At 35.5% G+C, this 18,707-nt stretch overlaps 1 protein-coding gene across 3 annotated transcripts in view; it reads right to left on the reverse strand.

Moving 5' to 3' along the window:
- Positions 1–18,707, reverse strand: part of anapc1 (anaphase promoting complex subunit 1) — an 80,572-nt gene that overhangs the window by 45,509 nt on the left and 16,356 nt on the right. For all 3 annotated transcript variants that reach the window (XM_039672296.2, XM_089116761.1, XM_039672295.2), the window contains exons 14-21: positions 17,152–17,289; positions 15,466–15,606; positions 13,147–13,207; positions 6,524–6,711; positions 5,620–5,694; positions 4,875–5,140; positions 3,327–3,418; positions 1,423–1,571 (exon numbers count right to left, since the gene is read on the reverse strand). In XM_039672296.2, the coding sequence (XP_039528230.2) occupies positions 1,423–1,571; positions 3,327–3,418; positions 4,875–5,140; positions 5,620–5,694; positions 6,524–6,711; positions 13,147–13,207; positions 15,466–15,606; positions 17,152–17,289 (1,110 nt within the window). The remainder of the gene's footprint in view (positions 1–1,422; positions 1,572–3,326; positions 3,419–4,874; positions 5,141–5,619; positions 5,695–6,523; positions 6,712–13,146; positions 13,208–15,465; positions 15,607–17,151; positions 17,290–18,707) is intronic.

Raw genomic sequence — 18,707 nt, forward strand, 5'->3', positions numbered from 1 at the left:
GCTTGCAGCACTTTGCCATCTAACTGCTTGACATTTCCACAGAACATGTGTGTGAGTTAAGGGCACGACACCCAGTTCCTCTGCTCACTGTTAACGCCCCCTGTTGGGCATCACCAGCATTCAGTGATTGCTCACATGCACAACCAATCGCAGCATGACTTCATTTTAAAGAATAGAACACTTTTATTCAGCAGGGATGCATTAAATGAATCAAAAGTGAGAGTATATTTCAAATTTATAAATAAATTCGCATTTCAAATAAATGCAAATCGAGCTTTATATTCATCAAAGAATCCTGAGAAAAATGTGTTTTTTTTTACTTTGATAATAATCAGAAATGTTTTATGAGCAGCAAATCAGCATATTCAAGTTATTTGTATAACAATTTTACTGTTTTTACTATTGTTTTATCAAATAAACACAGCCTTGGTGAGCAGAAGAGACTTTTTTTTTTTTTTTTTTTTAAATGGACCCCAAAATGTTTTTGGAGTTACAACCAGACTTAAATGCAGGAGTCTATCCCCTAAATTACCATAAAATCAACCTCTAACCACATGTTATCAGTCACCAGTCAGTAATGATAGTAATTTTAGTTTCACAAACCTTTGCACAAAATTAAATTTCGAGGTGGACTTCGCTGAAAGTAATGACAGCTCACAGTTTAGAAAGTGAGTCAGATGAACACTCTTGACTGATTCAGTGAGCACATGCAGATGAGCACCAGTACACTGATAACTCACAGAAATCAGCTTATTGAAATAACCTCTTACCCAGGTTTACATGCAAACCAATAACCTGACAACGCAAATACAAGACTTTATTACTAAATCAGGTTATTTATCTAAAAAAGCAATAATTTGAGTGTGAGTATCTTATTTGTTACGTCGGTTATGATGTTAAATAAAGAAATAAAAACCAAAGAATAGCATTGCAATATGTCAGCGGGAGACTTACGGCTTATATAATATCCTCCCGTGCAGTTACATTATTTATAATTTTTTGGGGTGAAGAAATGCATGCTGGGCAAAATTAGAGTAAGGGGCAAAAATCTAGTTTATGACCTTACTCCGATTAACGCGTTTACATGATCACGTGCATTGTCGGCTTATTAAGCATAATCGGGTTAAGAACATGCTTGTAAAAACGCACTCAATGAGTTTATTCTCAATTAAATCTTTATTCAGATTCGTCAGCCTGCTTCAAGCTAGTAACTTCTGAGTCTTTTTTTGAATGAATCGATATAAAAAACTGCTCAATGGAGTCATGTGTGAATTAAACTAAACTGATCTCACTGTACAACATCTAGAGAAGGACGCGACTACCTGAATTTGTCAGAGGTTTCAGAATGTGGCTGGACGGGACCTATAAATCCAGGCATAAAGATCATATTCAAGATCTTTTCAGTAGCATTTTGGTCCTTACCAGCACCAGTAGTTTGGTTCTCTCGCAGATGCCGGGCAGATAAGGAAAAGGCGCCACATCTTGTCCTCTGAGACAGCGACTGAGCCAGCTGAACACACACGGGGCCTCTCCGTTCAGGAACACCGGCCAAGTCATCAGCTCCATCTGAGCTGCACACAGATGGATGACATCACATGTAAAGCTGCGTGATATGGACTAAAGAGCGGTTTATAATTCTTTGGAAGTGATTATGGGTCAGTACATTTTTTTAAAATGTTTTTTAAAGAAGTCTCATATTTACCAAGGCTGCATTTATTTAAACAAACCGTAAAAACTAAAATAATATTATTGTGAATACATTGTAAAATATCATTTTTTCCTGTTATGCAGAGCTGAATTATCAGCATTATTACTCCAGTCTTCAGTGTCACATGACGCTTCAGAAATCATTCTAATATGCTGATTCGCTGCTCAAGCAACAGTTATGATTATTATTGTGCTGCTTCATATTTTTGTGGAAACCATGATGTAGTTTTTTCAAGAATTTTGATGAACAGATGATTAAATTTGATGAAAAGTTCAAAAGAACAGCATTTATTTAAAATAAACTATTGCTTTTTAATAATTTAATGCAATCTTGCTGAATAAAAGTATTAATTTCTTTCAAAAAAAATAAAATAAATAACTTTTGAATGGTAGTGTACACGGAATATACACTAGAGGACCTTTAAGTAAACAGCAGAAAGGTGCTAACAAAATATATTTTTATATAATTATTATATTTTTATTTTTATATAAATATATAATTAGTATAAATTACATTATTTATATATAATATGATATTTGTCTATTCTGAATAAAATAAATTATGACAATAATTAAAATAATTATGAAAACTCTCCTGTTCAACGGCATATACACAAAATGCACAAAAAGGCAAGACTTTAAATACTTCCTGCCCTAACTTCCAATTTCAAATGAAAATGCATCAACACAGGTGAGAACATGCATAAGCCATAATTTAATGGAACTTTTAACCTTAAAGGAGTAGTTCACTTTTAAAAAACTTTTGCTGATAATTTACTCACCCCCATGTCATCCAAGATGTCCACGTCTTTCTTTCTTCAGTCGAAAAGAAATTAAGGTTTTTGATGAAAACATTCCAGGATGTTTCTCCATATACTGGACTTCAATGGGGTCCAAACGGTTCAAGGTCAAAATGAGAGTTTCAGTGCAGCTTCAAAGGGCTATAAACGACACCAGATGATGAATAAGGGTCTTATCAAGCGAAACGAGCGGTCAGTTCAAAAATAAATTAAAAAGTTTACGTTTTATAAGCACAAATGCTCGCCTGGCTCTGTTCTGTGATGAGCGTTCGTGACTCTACTGATCGAACTCGTTCATCAAAATGAACAAATATTTTTTCGAGTCATGACTTTAAAGGATGTCCTAGATGTCCTAGACTAACAGTCATATGAGTCCCCTTTTTCATCGTCTGGTGTCGTTTAAAGCCCTTTGAAGCTGCACTGAAACTCTCATTTGGTTCCCATTGAAGTCCATTATATGGAGAAAAATCCTGGAATGTTTTCTTCAAAAACCTTAATTTCTTTTCGACTGAAGAAAAAAAGACATGGACATCTTGGATGACATGGGGGCGAGTAAATTATCAGCAAAAGCTTTTTTAAAAGTGAACTAATCGTTAAGTCTCGACGTTGAGATAAATCTTCACGTCTATTTTATGTGTCGGCTACCCACATATATAAACCAACAGAATCCTCAATTCAACAAAGCCCGTCACTCAAACCCTAAACGTGGCTAGAAGCAAATCTGGTCGAGCTCCTAACAAGTCAGCACTGCCTGGTAAATGAATAGAAATGCCTTTAGCTGCTAATGAGGAGTCCCGACCGCATTGATCGGACTGGTACCTTGATCAATCACGCAGGCCTCCTTGAACGTTTTGATGAATGAGGGGTAATCGCGCCAGTACAGATCGATGAAATCCTCCTGCTGTAGGTCCCTAATGAAATGAGAGAAAAAATGATTAGTTGGTAACAGAGTCGTCAGGCAGTCAATATATACACTAATACTGGTATAAAAGCCAAACCAGAGCATGACTCACACGGCACAGTTTAATACGTCTCTGATCAATGAGATCTGTGGTTTGGTCGCTGTACATCTGAAGACTAGCGTGGTATTCACCAATATTGTGGATATCACAATGATGTTAATATGCTTTTTATTTGTAAATACTAAAATGTTTGGATTTGTTTAAACAGGATCTATCTTTGGGTGCGAAAGCCGGTTCCTTTCAGTTTTACCTCAGTCAATGTGTCAATACACTCGCATTAAAAAAGAACATGTACTGTCAAGTTAAACGTTAATTAATAAGCGAGATATTTTTTATTAGGAATGACTTGAGAGAACAGGATGGTTGCAAATGGACTGTCTGCTCATCTACCAAACTAAATCTAAACTAAGTATACACACACAAACCTGTGTTGAACATATAACAAGAGATTAAAATTATAGTAAAGATCTTAAAGAAAGCTGGATGACTTTGATGGTACTGATTTTAAGTGTTTTCATGAATGTCTGTCAGCATTTTTTACATTAAAAATGACCTTCTCGCAGTACATTTGCACTTGTATTTTTCTAAGATTTTACATGTTTTTGAATCTATATGAAAATAGAAGATATAGAATATATAAAATACATGATGTGATATATTAAATATTAGAATATACAAAAGTTATAGCATTAGGTATGGTGATTCAGGGAGAAAATAATGAAATCTAATAATATTGGTAGAATAAGAGTAAAAACATTACATTCTGTTACAGTTTCTAGTGATAATTTCAAAGAGACAATGTAGCAAAAAATAATAGCAGGTAAAATTGTGGGACATATCTTGCCCCGTGTTTCAAGAATAAATGGTTTGTTTGGTTGAAATGATGGTTGAAAGGTGGAGATATGCATCCAATATTGTGAAAAGACTTAATCATAATATGGCAGGACTGTCATAATATTATTACTTATAAATATTGCCCAGCCCTAAAGCTGACCTACAAACAACAGGCGCAAACAATGTACACGAGCCAAAGACTCGGTACTCAATAGCGGATTATGGGTATAGTGTATTATAATTCAATGCTTTTAAATTTCAAGCCCACATGGGTTTATCAAACAGCAACCAATTAAACTCTCACTGCTGTTTTTTTTCCTCCACATGACAGCATGCACTTGACATTTTAATAAACAATGAAAAACATTACAGCTATTTACCCATTCATATTTAGAATACGCCACAAAGAAAAGCAGCGATGACAATGTGAAATGGGAGGTTTGAGGAGTTGGGTGACTTTACTTGGTTAGGAGCCTAGTGCATGTGCATGAGTAAGAGAAAACATACGTTTTGGTCACTTCATTAATTATTATTTCTAACAGACCAAAAATATATATATATATATAATTACTTGGCCAGCTGTTGCAGCAGACCAACCAGAGCTCTCGCCCCGCTCCGCTGTAGCTCATCCAGCTTCAGGTCTTCATAGAGCAGGTGCAGGACGTAGAAGAGCACCGGGATATGTGGGAAGAGGAGGGCGGATGACTCCAAACCCACAGAAGACTCTTGGTTCTTCACTCCACCAGGGGGCGACACCGACTCCAGGCCTTGAACGGCCACCACAGGTAGCATGGAAATTTGCCAATGGTAGTCGGAGCAACGGAGGTATGCCCAATCCTGTTGATGTCAGAACAGATGTAGACATATCAACAAACCATTGGTGAATAAATACCCTCAAAACATCACCGACAGGAACTCAGTGGAGGGCTGATACATGTGATACACACTATATACACTGGCGTTGAAAAGTTTGGAGCCAATTTTTGTGTGTTGTTAAAACATTCCAGTCTTCAGTGTCACATGATCCTTCAGAAATCATTCTAATAGGCTGATTTCCTGCACAAGAAACATTGAAAAAAATGTTTTTCAAATATAAATCATTTCTAATTGCTTTTAATCAATGTAATGCAAACGTTTGTCGTTCAAACGTTTGGGGTTTGGGCTTCAATGTATATATTTTTATAATCCTTTCTGTAAAACACAAATCTAAATCAACATTTCGACCTTCAACTTGCAGTTCAAGCTGATCCAGAGAACAGATGACCAAAGGGTCTTTGACACCGACCTTTGCCTCTGGCATGTCTAGGGTCACTCACCTCATCTGAACCCGTGTCAGCGGGACGGGCCTTCTTAGGGGCTATTACTGGAGAGAGAGGCACTTCAAAATGAAGCTGTGGAGATGACAAGTGTGTTAATGAGCATTGAGGACAGACAAGTGTTCATTCACCAATTGGAAACTTCACTATCAGCCATCGTATAATACAAAGATGTACAATAATAATTTTGTATTTTGTTTTGATAAATTAATAAATAGTGTTTTGTTTTAATAAAGTATTTTGTTTTGATAGTTAAAATAAACAGTGATTTTTTTGATGAATAAATATTTTTTTAAAAATTATATATTTATTGAAACAAAATACAAAAAGAATTTTACACATTTTTTTAAAATATTTATTTAAACAAAATTATATGAAATGCATGCATGCAAGCAAATAAGATCTACAAAACACTTTACATAATTCATGCAAAAAAAGAAAATTCATAAAAAAAATTTAAAAAAAAATATTTATATAAATAATAAATAAATAAATAATATAAAAAATATTTTAAAAATTATATATTTATTTAAACAAAATATAAAAAGAATTTTACACATTTTAAAAAATATTTATTTATATATTTATTTAAACAAAATATGAAATGCATGCATGCAAGCAAATAAGATCTACAAAACACTACATAATTTATGCAAAAAAAGAAAATTCATAAAAAAAAATATTTAAAAATTGAGATTGTACTGGCAATATAAAATCAATAATGACCATTTAATTAGTAGAAAATCATGTTTAATGTGTAGTAAATAGTTTTCTGTGCTTACCTGACTGACTTTAAAACAACGTTTAACTATAATCATCTTAAAACTCAAAAAAGTACATTTAAAAGGGTTAGGCTATCGAACGCAAAGACAGACACAGAGGTCAGACCAAAAGAGACACTCACGTTGCGTGTCCACGTCAGTCGTTCTGTGTTGTAACCCATCATTGTCATTAGGCATGTAACAAACAAGTTCCACTCCAGGTGCATGCTGGGACCTCCAGGGGCGTTGTAACTGTTGTACCACTTAACCAGCACTTTCATGGCAGTGTCCTTGGGTAAAATAAACCTGACGGCCTGCAGGCAACGTTTGACTGTGGGAGTGAAAGAAAGATCAGCTGTTAATAACAAAAGTCACCGTCACAATGGTAAGGTGATATTCTGTAATATTTTAGTCTCTAGAGTGCCTCCTGAATAAAGTGAATCAATTATGAAATCAATATAGTAACAATATAGTGTCATCATCATACAACTCAATTCAGTTCAAGTTTGGTTTTCATCTGATGGTATCAGTGTAGTCAAATCTATAATATTACTGAATATTAAGAATCTTTTAACCCCTCGCAGGCCTCTTGTGAGTCAATATGTTTGTTTCACTCATTTCATAATTCATCAGGCAGAATCACTTGGTAAGTAACACAGTACACCTTTCTTTAATAATTCATGTCTGAAGCTTAATAAGAAGTGGTAAAACTTTAAGATAAGGTTCATTAGTCAACTAACAATACATTTGTTACAATATTTATTCATCATTGTTAATGCAAGTTGCTAAAAATACAGCTGTTCATGTTAGTTCACAGTGCAAAATACAATTTTTGATATTAATACCAATAAATAGCGGTTAACTAATGAACCTTATTGTAAAACTTCACCGAAGTAGTAAGAAGTGTAATAACCAATTGTTATAATGATGCTTGCTTTAGCAAACACCGCTAACACATGTTTTTAGCCAGCTGTCACCACAGATCTTTGATGAATTAATACCATAATATTAGATTAACATTAAAAAATCATTTTTAGGCCATATCGCCCACCCTCCTGTGTGTACATCAAAAGTAAGTGTAGGTGACGATAATGGAGATGAATGTCGTTCTATTGAAGGGTGCACACGGAGGGGGCCGGCGCTTCAAAGGACACAGCCGGAGCTGGAACACACATCTGAGCGAGGGGGTGGAGAACACGGGGGAACCGAGCGAAGCAAGGGACACTACACTTGAGGGGGTTTATGGATGACTGTTTGCCAGACTGCTCGACTGCGTGACACGGGGGCTACAAGACCGGATACAGAGAGGAAGAGGGTGGAGGGATGCACGGGGTTTGGTTTGATTGGATTTCTGAAGCAAGATTTTTTTTAACCTTGATATGGTTTGTTGAGCAAAACCCTTGTTATGTAGCAACACTGTAAAAAAATATTTTCATGATTTTTCATTTTTCTTTTGTCAAATCAACTTCAGATAACATATAATTTTGAGTTTCTGATGATTAAATCAATCTCCTTCATTATATTAACTCACTTTTTTCATTTCAATGAACTTAAAATTAAAGGGATAGTTCACTTTGAAATTAATTTTTGACATGTTTTATCTTACCTCAAGGGCATCCAAGATGTAGGTGTCTTTGTTTCCGCAGTATTTTCAATTTTGACATTTTTCAGTCAAACCGTTGTTGTCTATCAGTCATATAATGGAGGCTAAAGCATGCACAGAGAAGTCAAAATTAAACATGATTTAATGACTCGTAAATGTAAGTACACATTGATGGCCTAAGACACGAAACGAGCGGTTTTTGTGAGAAAACGAACAGTATTTATTAGGGCTGGGTAATAAATATCGATTTCTCGATATTAATCGATTCTCATTTTTACAAACCGATATCGATTCTTAAATCTCAAGAATCGATTAGTCATCCTGTTTCATTTGAATGAATGGATCATTGTATCGCGGCTGTGCACATCCAACAAATCGCAATAATCTTTGTCCTTTGTTACTATTGATATGAAACAAAGTCTCAATTTTCAAATTACGTCCATTTTCTTTAGAAATTCAAAAACATAAAAAGCGTTTTGCCGTGTTGGCGCTGTGGCGTGAGATCGCTCTGGAGAAGCAGCAGCGCTGATCTCACTTCCGGGTTAATAATACCAGTCACAGCGCCAAATAAACATGAATGAGCATCTGAAAGTGTGTTAAAGATAGAGGACAACTTATCGAAATCCGTATCATGTCACATTGATTCGCTCAATCAGCGTTTCAACCGTGGAAAGACGTCAGTTAAACAGCTTGTAATCAATGTCATCGTCATATTTACCTCAGAAAACCCACATAAACTCGTTAGTCCACACTCGTTAGTGTTCTTCAATATTTAATGCATATTTGAATAAATATGGCAAGTTTTTTATGACAGCCACCATTTAAATGTTTATATTTCATATAATCTTCTTATTATAAAAATAAATAAAAGTGTAATTTAAGTGTTTGTATAGCTACAAAACAGTTCATTATTAGCTTCATATTAGGCTAATGAAGCCTAGTAGGCTACAGCTAGAATATATATATATAGACCATAGTTTACAGCATTAGTTAAGAGATTTGATTCCCTTGAGAAAAATTGCCATTTATTGTAACTGATATGCAAAATAATCGATATCGAATCGTAATCGAAATCGGATCGAATTGCAAGCTTGTGAATCGAAATCGAATCGAATTGTGAAATTTGTCTCAATACCCAGCCCTAGTATTTATATAGATTTTACCTCGTGTAATTCAAGTGATCTGAATCAGTTGTTCAATGTCCAACTGAACCGAACTGAATCAGTTCAATGTTACGCCGGAAGTGATCGCTTGCGTGTGACGTCACTCAATATTTACACAGAGATTTTAGAAGTTTTACCTTTCACTAAACATATTTAGATATACCGAAATCGTCTTCCGTTGCGGTTTCCTGTATATCTAAATGTGTTTAGTGAAAGGTAAAACTTCCGAAATCTCTGTATAAACGAAGAGTGACGTAGAGTGGCGCGCAAGCGATCACTTCCCAAGCGACCCGTGCCGTCAGATCATTTTGTCATGGCTGTGATTACAAGAGGTAAAAACAATATAAATACTGTTCGTTTTCACACACAAACCGCTCGTTTCGTGTCTTAGGCCATCAATGTGTACTTACATTTACGAGTCATTAAATCATGTTTCATTTTGACTTCTCTGTGCATGCTTTTTGGTGGACCCCCTTAGCCTCCATTATATGACTGACAGACAACAATGGTTTGACTGAAAAATGTCAAAATTGAAAATACTGTGGAAACAAAGACACCTTTGAGGTAAGCTAAAACATAAAAAAAAATTAATTTCAAAGTGAACTATCCCTTTAAGGCAACCAGGTAACTTACTTTTTTAAGTTAAACCAACAATTTTTTCTTACAGTAAATACTGAATACAATATGGAGGGAAAAGTAGTAAAAGCGAGTAAAAGTAGTTTTTTGTTCACAACTAAACATAAATTAGTGATATCTAAAATGGCATTTTTCCCTTCTTTCATTGTATTTGTTATCGTTGAGCGTCACGCCACCAAACACAGTGACTTCGCCTAGAACTTAATTAACAAACAAACTCCAAAAGGTCAGGATGGACCTGAATAAAATGTCACTTTATTAGTGGTACAAAGCCCACCACTTTCAAACTGAAGCACGTATTAACAGGAAGCTGGCATTAATTGAGAAAATTGTAAAGAAAGCTGGATTGGGTAGATGTCGCACGCAATCAGTCTAAGACGAAAGGCCAAGAAAACAAAAAAAAACTAAAATGAATACGCCACGGGAAACGTGCACCCGCAAGTTGGGATGCGAGCACTGTTTGTCCGTTTAAGTCACCGCCGTCATGCTAGCATGCTTTGGGTGGTTTCTCAGTGGAGAACATTATAATTGTTAAAGTCATTAGAAAAAGTAATGGCAAACAGCTTTAACGACATGAACAGACCCTAAGCATGTATCATGTGTACTTCCTGAAATAATTATAGCAAACACATTAGAAAAGGTCAAATGTCTAATTGTAGAAAGTGGCAGGAATGACTCACATTTTTACTTCGCAGAAAACACAAGTGCGTTCATTAGTGACAGATCCTTGAGCACATCATTTATGCCAAATATGAGCTCTACAAAATAACTACAAAAAATCCTGATAGGTCTCATAGGAGTGGGAGTGTGGCTGGAAAAAACGGCAGTGTTAATCTCACATCATGGAGGTAATTAAACAAGTTTCATTTCATAATACTACTAAATAATACTGTTAACAAAAATGACAAGAAAAAAATTTTCTCTAGAAAAAAAAAATTATTTCAAATATTCCAAAATTAGATTAAAATTTATGAATAGGACATGACAAAATATTCTTTACAAAAATAACTTAATTTAAATAGCAAAAATAATTTAATGCATTAGCTAACAATGAGCATTATCTTTTTAAAGCATTTTTGTTAAGGTTACTTAAAAGAAATAAAAAAGTTGGCTTATGTTATTATTGTTAATGTTAGTTCATAGTGCATTAAATAATAGTAATTGAATCTATTGTCTTGACATTTACGTTAAGGATGCGCTGGGACCAGCCCGTCTGGCACCAAGAGCCATGCCACGCTCAAAATTGCTTAAATCTTTCCCATTCTGACATTCAGTTTGGAGTTCAGGAGATTGTCTTGACCAGGACCACACCCCTAAATGCATTGAAGCAACTGCCATGTGATTGGTTGATTTGATAATTGCATTAATGAGAAATCGAACAGGTGTTCCTAATAATCCTTTAGGTGAGTATAGACAGAGCCCGTCTAACGGAGAGCCTTGGCACTTCCTATTAGCCCTATTGTGTATCATCCTGGTTGCAGTTCCATTGGAATTCCACTGGAGGTGATCGCGGGCGAGAGCAGAATGAATGGGAGTCTATGGGGCTAAACGGCTAAATGTGTCTCTTTCACCTGCTTGACGTTAAATTAACATAGATTTTATTGTTGATTCCGCAAGTTCAATATAGATTATAGTCCAAAAGTCGAATGAACGAGTACTTTAATTTGTCCTTTTGATTTCTTACAGGTTAGGCCGTTGTTGGCCGGAACACGCTAGCATTCTGCTATTGTGTGACGTCATCACATTTTTGAACGGATTTTTAGAACAGATAAGTGAACTTAAAAAAGGAAATTTTCAGCTGAGTGTATTATCTTAGCCCTCCCTTTTGAATGCAACTTTCAAATTACTTGACAAAAAATTACATCCTGAGAAAAGTGGATTTATGGGGGTGAAACCCCATTGACCCCCATTCATTCTGCATTAGACCGCGAGCGCCCCCGCATGGACAGAGACGCGTTACTGCAGCCAGTCCAGAAACCGGAAGTAACCAGCCAGTGGCAATTCTCTTCAATAGGGGATTATCACGCTGATACGTAGGACTTCCGGATTCAGTGATCTTTGTGCACTACCACTTCCGTTGAATCACCGATCTCGCTGGCGAACTGATGACGGACTACACTAAGTTTATTTATACGGCATCCCTGGTAAATTAGTCTGATTAAGTGCCGGCTGCAAACAAACATGCTACCTTGTTTTATTTTAAAGTTTTAATCCACTTCTTCCTTATACTCAATTCAGTCGGGAATCCATGAAAACATAAGTAGGGTTGGCGTTGTTGGTTAGATTTACAAAGTGGAACAGAGCAGTGACATAAATAGCCTTCGTCTCAGGCATTGTTGAACTGCGTCGGAAGTGGACATGCACAAAGTTGACAAATCCCGCCCATGAAACCCGGAAGCGTGATAATCCCCTATCAAGACATTCTCTGGTATAGAGTAGCACTTGCTTGTCGTTTCTACGATCACAAATGCAGACATAGTTTTATGTTTATATAGTGTTCTCACACATGTAGTGCGGCAAGCCCCGTAAAAAGACAGTGCAAGTCATTTTAATCAGTAATTATGTCTCAAATGAAATAAAACCTTAACAATCTGATACAAGTTCATTGCAGCTTTGGTCATCTGCATTTTCCGGTTCAGATTCGGGCTTGAATTGATAAGGTAATAACGACATAATCACCATTCACCGTCAGATGAAGATGCGTGACATTTCCGTCGCACGCTTAAAGGGATACTCCACTTTTTTGGGAAATAGGCTCATTTTACAACTCCCTCAGGGTTAAACGTTTGAGATTTACCGTTTTCTAATCTATTCAGCCGATTTTCTGATATTTAGAAGAATATCAGTAACTAGACAGTTTCTGGTCTCATTAACTTCCATAGTAAGAAAAAATATACTATGGTAGTCAATGAGACCAGAAACTGTCTGGTTACTGATATTCTTCTAAATATCAAAAAAATCGGCTGAATGGATTCGAAAACGCTAAAACTCTGGGGGAGTTGTAAAATGAGCCTATTTCCAAAAAAAAAGTGGAGTATCCCTTTAAGGTTTCTGGGCCAATCAGAGCACACCATGCTTTTCAGAACAATGAGCTACAATAATTAGAGGAGCAACAATAATGTACAGTTTGTGTAAAATAATTACAAACCATGCGAACACACACATTGCATTAAAACAAATACACAAAATAATATTCTTTTTAGAAGCATCATATGACCCCTTTAAAAGAGAGACATAAGATTAATAAATCCTGAGTGTTTTGATGGTTTGTTGTGCTTTTTCAAGCTCACAAACAGCTTGTGACTCAGCTTTGAGGCAATGCATCACGCCGTTGGACAGTTTTTATCCGAGTGTTCTCTCTTACCCAGCTCTGAAGTGGCCACCTCAGGAATGGTGATTCTTAACATGGAACCGGAGCTCAATTCCTGAACAAAAGAAAAGAAAAGAAAAGAAAAGAAAAGAAAAGTGAGAGGCGGATATTAACAGCACATACTGAACCGCAGACAACATCAAATAGAGTCCGAACCTAAAGCCGTCACGTTGCTATTTATATCTGGTCGAATTTATTCAAAAGCGAGCAGGCTATTGTTGATCCCTTTGCTGAAATAAATTGAAAACAAAAGAGCAGAAAAATTCTACAATGACTTAGACGCTGGCTATTTATAAACCCCTTTCTCTGAAGCATATCATCCCACATAAGTTGGACGTGGCGAGATTGCTTTGACAGGCCTGCGAGGGGATTTCTTCTAGTAGGACATGCCGTTCAGTGGGAAATGACAACGCAGAGGGGCAGACTGCAGGGGACCAGACTTTATTGAGTCTTGTCAAAACAGTGACGGGCTCCTGGTGCACATGTCTGTCGGTCATGTCCTGTTACTGTGGCAGCCCTCAATTACAGCCGGCACTGAACGACAAAAGCAATTACCAGCTCCTGCCTTTAGCAGCAGTGGTCAGCACAAACACAAACGCAAGCATCTTGACCCTCTTTGACATTTCGAAAATGCATTTAGGACACAGCTCCTACATTTATGTCAATGGTACAGACAGCGATATATATGGAGTGAGCCAGGTCGATTCACCGGACAAATAATGCCATCGGACAAATACTGTGTCCACTTTGATGAATTACAGAAGAGTGTTCCTTCCAAAATATACTGACAAATAAATAAATAAAGCCTCATTTGTTATCAATGAATAAAATATATCCTCCACTATAATTAAAGGGACAGTTCACCCAAAAACGAAGATATTTAAGATATAAAAGGAGATATTTTAAAGAATGTTTGTAACCTGACAGTTGACGGTAGCCATTGGATTTGGCCATCATATTTATTTTCCTACTATGGAAGTCAATGGCTACCGTCAATTGATGTCTCATTACCAGCATTCTTTAATATCTTATTTTTTTGTGTTCAACAGAAGAAAGAAACCCATACAGGTTTGGAACAACTTGAGGGTAAATTAATGGAAGTAAATTCGGCAATAGAAGTTAATTAATAGAAGTTAATTCGGCAAACAATGCATCTAAACAAATGTATTGTGCACTGTATATTAGAGATCCAGGATATATTGGTAATTATATCAGTGTCGGCCGATATATATATTAGAGCCAGACCGATATATCGGCAGGCAGATATTATCGGCCGATATTAGGCATTTTCTAAAATATCGGTATCGGCAGTTATAAATGAATATTTTAAAAATAAAATAAAAACGGACAAATCACACTTAAACCATGTCGTGAGTGTTGTCAAAAAGTGCAGGTAAAGGGATAAGCAAGCTGATATTGTAATTATGAGGTAGCTAACTATAAGGCAATGTAGGGACTAATTATTATTTTATTTATCAGAACTTTAATATATTTTGATGTTCCCCCGTTCTGTTGTGACAATAGAAACAAATTTCTTTTTAAAATGCATTATCATATTCTTTTAATTAAAACTCATAAATAAATAACTAATGTTAAGTAAATCTGTTAATATTTTGTTGCGCGTTTCTGAAATAAAAATAATAATAATAATAATATTAATATCGGCCGATATATCGGAATATCGGATTTTAAAACCAACAAATATTTGTATCGGTATCGGCCTTCAAAATCCTTTATCGGTCTGGCTCTAATATATATTAATTAATTATCAGGATTGGATGGAAACAGCTGATATTGGAAACACATATCATCACATAAACACACTTTTTAAGTACTGAAGAGTCAAAAATTCATCCAATGTATTTGGTAAATGCATGTTATAGATCTAATTGTTAACAATTCATCCATGCATATGATTAATTTTATATTAAACATATCAAAACTGACTTCTTTAATCATTTAGTCACTCAGTGTAAATGCAACCCCGATCAAAATCTGATGCAAAAAAACATGTCCACCCTACACATTTTCTTCTCGATGATCTATTACACGTCACAGTACGGAATAAAAATTCAGTTTCGTTGGGACTTTTAAAGTCTGATTTTAATTAAAAGCTTGCGTGAAATATTGCCAACTGCAGCTTCATGAACAAGAGAGAAATAATTATAGCTTAATCATATGAATTATTACCCATTCTGAAAATATTCAGCCCTCTCTAAAAGAGCATTACAATGATTTCTGTTACCCTTTGACTCTGGATAAAACAATAGACCAAATGTAGAGAGGGGGTTAGAGGTGACGGGCTGCACTAACCAGCGTGACTCTGTTGCTGACGGGGTCTCGGAGGGTGTGGATATGATGTGCAGCCTGCTGGAAAGGAGAGTCTTCCAGCCATGATGACTCGTGGTGCGGCGTCGTGCTGCGGACCTCCAACACAGGAGACGGCATGCCAACCTTAGAGCAGGAGATGAGGAATAATCGGATAATAAAACACAGAAACATTACACCATTAAACACTGATGCAAGGTGTTGCATGTTCATGCCCATCCCTTCTACATCCACCTGTTTCCATTTGAAGTGCCCCTATTATGCTTTTTAATACAGTTGTTTGTGCATGCCAAAAGTAATTCCAGTCTAACACATTTGCATAATGGTTTTCATTGGCTGCTTTGACCCGCCCTCAAACCCTGTAGTTGCAGCTGAGGCTTGGAAGAAGTTGGTTTGTGTTGTTGACATGTCACGGAGACACTGTTTTCTGTGCTGTGAATCCACTTGGCATGCACTTTCAAAGTATAACTAATTGATAAAGTAAAACAACGCCCACTGTTCATATCACTGTGCATCAAGTGCTGAAATTCAGATATGGATGTGCCCCTAAAGGGACATGTTTAGGCTTGCATTACAATACATCAGAAGATAGTAAGGAGAGATGATGGTGGAGGATTCGGTGCACAACAGATCCTGAGAGTCATTGACAAATATTGTATCTTGTAAAATGTATTCAGTACCACCACTCCCAATAGACATAGTGCAAGTGATTGCGCATTCGAAAGGGAGGGATTTAGAGAGACTGAATCCGATATCAAACCGTGAAAAGCGGTGATGCTGCAATGTGTATTATGAGAAAATTAAAGTGTTTTTTTTTTACCTGAATGCAAACCTCAAAAACAAAATAAGGAACCTTTAAAATAACATAATGGGAGCACTTTAACATTCACTTTCCTATCAAAAAAAGGCATGAAACGCTTGAAAATATTCCTAAAAAAGGTATTTGTGGCTGCTTTCTTGACCGTTATTAGTACATAATCTGCCCTGAGTGCATCTATAGACCATTTTGCAAGATGTAAACAACACTGGTCCAGAAGCACTGCCTGTTTCAGTTTAACACTACATAAAAGCTGGGATAAAATACAACCAACAGAACATATAAAACTGAATCATCTTTAAGATGTTTTCTTTACGTGTTAAATAAAGAAAACAGTCATTGAAACAGGAAGTGTTTCTGGACCAGAGTTGTTTACATCTTGCAAAATGGTCTATAGATCTCAGGATTTGAAGTGAACAAATAAAATGCAGTTTGTGCTTTAGGAGACATTTGCAGAAGCTTTTATCAATGGTGTAATACTTCATGTTAAATGGTCTAATTAAATACACTTGGTATGATTAATAATTTACTAAGCATTCCATCAATCACATAGGCTACTCGATCTCCGTTTCACGAAATTAGATCATCAAACCAGCCTCATGTTGTGGGCCAAGTTGTTTTTGTTGTTTAAGAGCAAATATAACAGAGCGAGCCATATTACTGTGATTTAATACTGATATTGATCCATTTGTAAGAACAAAGTGGAGAAGGCCATTAGCATTAGGACATAATATCAAGAATCCTCCAAGAATGTGGTCTTGTCTTACATATATGACTCAATTAGTGTGTCACTAATTGGCTACAATATAACACACACACACACACACACTCCCTCAATAAGCACATTGCAGTACCTCCTCCAGTCGGCTTATATGCTGAACCGTGGCCCTGGCGGGGGTGCTGATGTTCTCCAGAGGAGTGATTAACTGCGGCTGGTGGTTCTGCATACTGAAGCTAGGAGACAGAAGGCCAGGGACAAACACTTTGCTGACCTGGAAGTAAAACAGTCATGATTATTAGCTTAAAAACTGGACGGTTTTGTTTTACAAAAGGCTTAAAACTGAATTACTTTGTAGGTAATGAGAATAACAATTCTGTTTATGTATATAAAGCAGAGGTGTCAAACTCAGCTTATGTGTACCGGTACCTTAAAAAGGGTTGACTGAAAATTAAGGACAAATTTCATCACTTATTATTATACTTTTTATTTTAGTCTTAATTTATTCATTTTCTTTAAACATATTATGTAACAAATCATTTTATTTACTGCAGGGCCTTAATTTAAACTTTTTTATATATTAAACACCATAAGTCCATATGTTTATGCCTTGGTTTTATAACGGTAATTTTTAAAAAGACTTTTGCTTTTATTAAAGGCTATATGCAAGATTTGTTATTTATTAATTATGTTTTATTGCCAATGTATGAACAGCGCTTGTAACAAAACTTGAAATCGAGACTTCATAGGTTAGGTGGAAATAAATAAATGAGAAAATAAATAAATGTAGACTTAAAAACATAAATACATAAATGAATGTGGAAATCAATAAAAGTGGAAATAAATAAATGAATAAATGTATAAATAAATAAATGTGTGAAAAAATAAAATTATACATAAGGAAATAAAAATATAAAAACTCGTTTATTTGTACTTTTTTACATTTCTTTGTATATTTATTTATTTATTTATGCATTTTTGCTTCTTTTTTTTTTTACATTTCTTCATTTATTAATTTATGTATTTATTTATTTATTTTTAATTAAGTCAGCTTTGGCATTCCATAGTTAAACCTAAGACGAACTCTTTCATATTGCGCTGCATTACTGTCAGTGTTGTTGACTATTACTGACGGTAAGGTTGCACTGTTGATCTACATAAATGAGCGCAACACACATACACACTCAGTTAACAACATACTGCCTATAAAAATCTAAATGTGGAGTTTTTATATTTTTAACATATGTTAAGCAACCTCATTTATTTTTCCTGAACACCATCACGATTGAAAATGTGACATTGATTTCCTAAAACAGGCTGTTTTTGTTCTGTTTCAGCAAACAAAAATCACAGCAGAACCACGGCTCATGTCACAGGAACACTCAACCTGTTTTCATTACTGAATTATATTCAGCATTTTGAACGAATCGATTGAGTCAAAGATTCAATGGCCCATTCATAAACATCTTTCACATTCTTGAATGAATCAGCCATTTGAACGAATCATTTGAATGAATTAATCAATGACTCTCTCATTAAGACGGTCGCCTGCCGCCACCTACTGGTGGTTTAGTGTTAAATGTTTAAAAGTAGTATCATTCTTTCCAATGTTTCTTATATGTAAATTTAAATCAATTTCATAACATTATTTTATGCAATTGTAATTTTTCAGTGTAAATGATTTAACTTGAT

This window comes from Pimephales promelas, chromosome 11 (assembly GCF_988280905.1).
Source record: "Pimephales promelas chromosome 11, fPimPro1.hap1.1, whole genome shotgun sequence".
Classification (NCBI taxonomy): domain Eukaryota; kingdom Metazoa; phylum Chordata; class Actinopteri; order Cypriniformes; family Leuciscidae; genus Pimephales; species Pimephales promelas.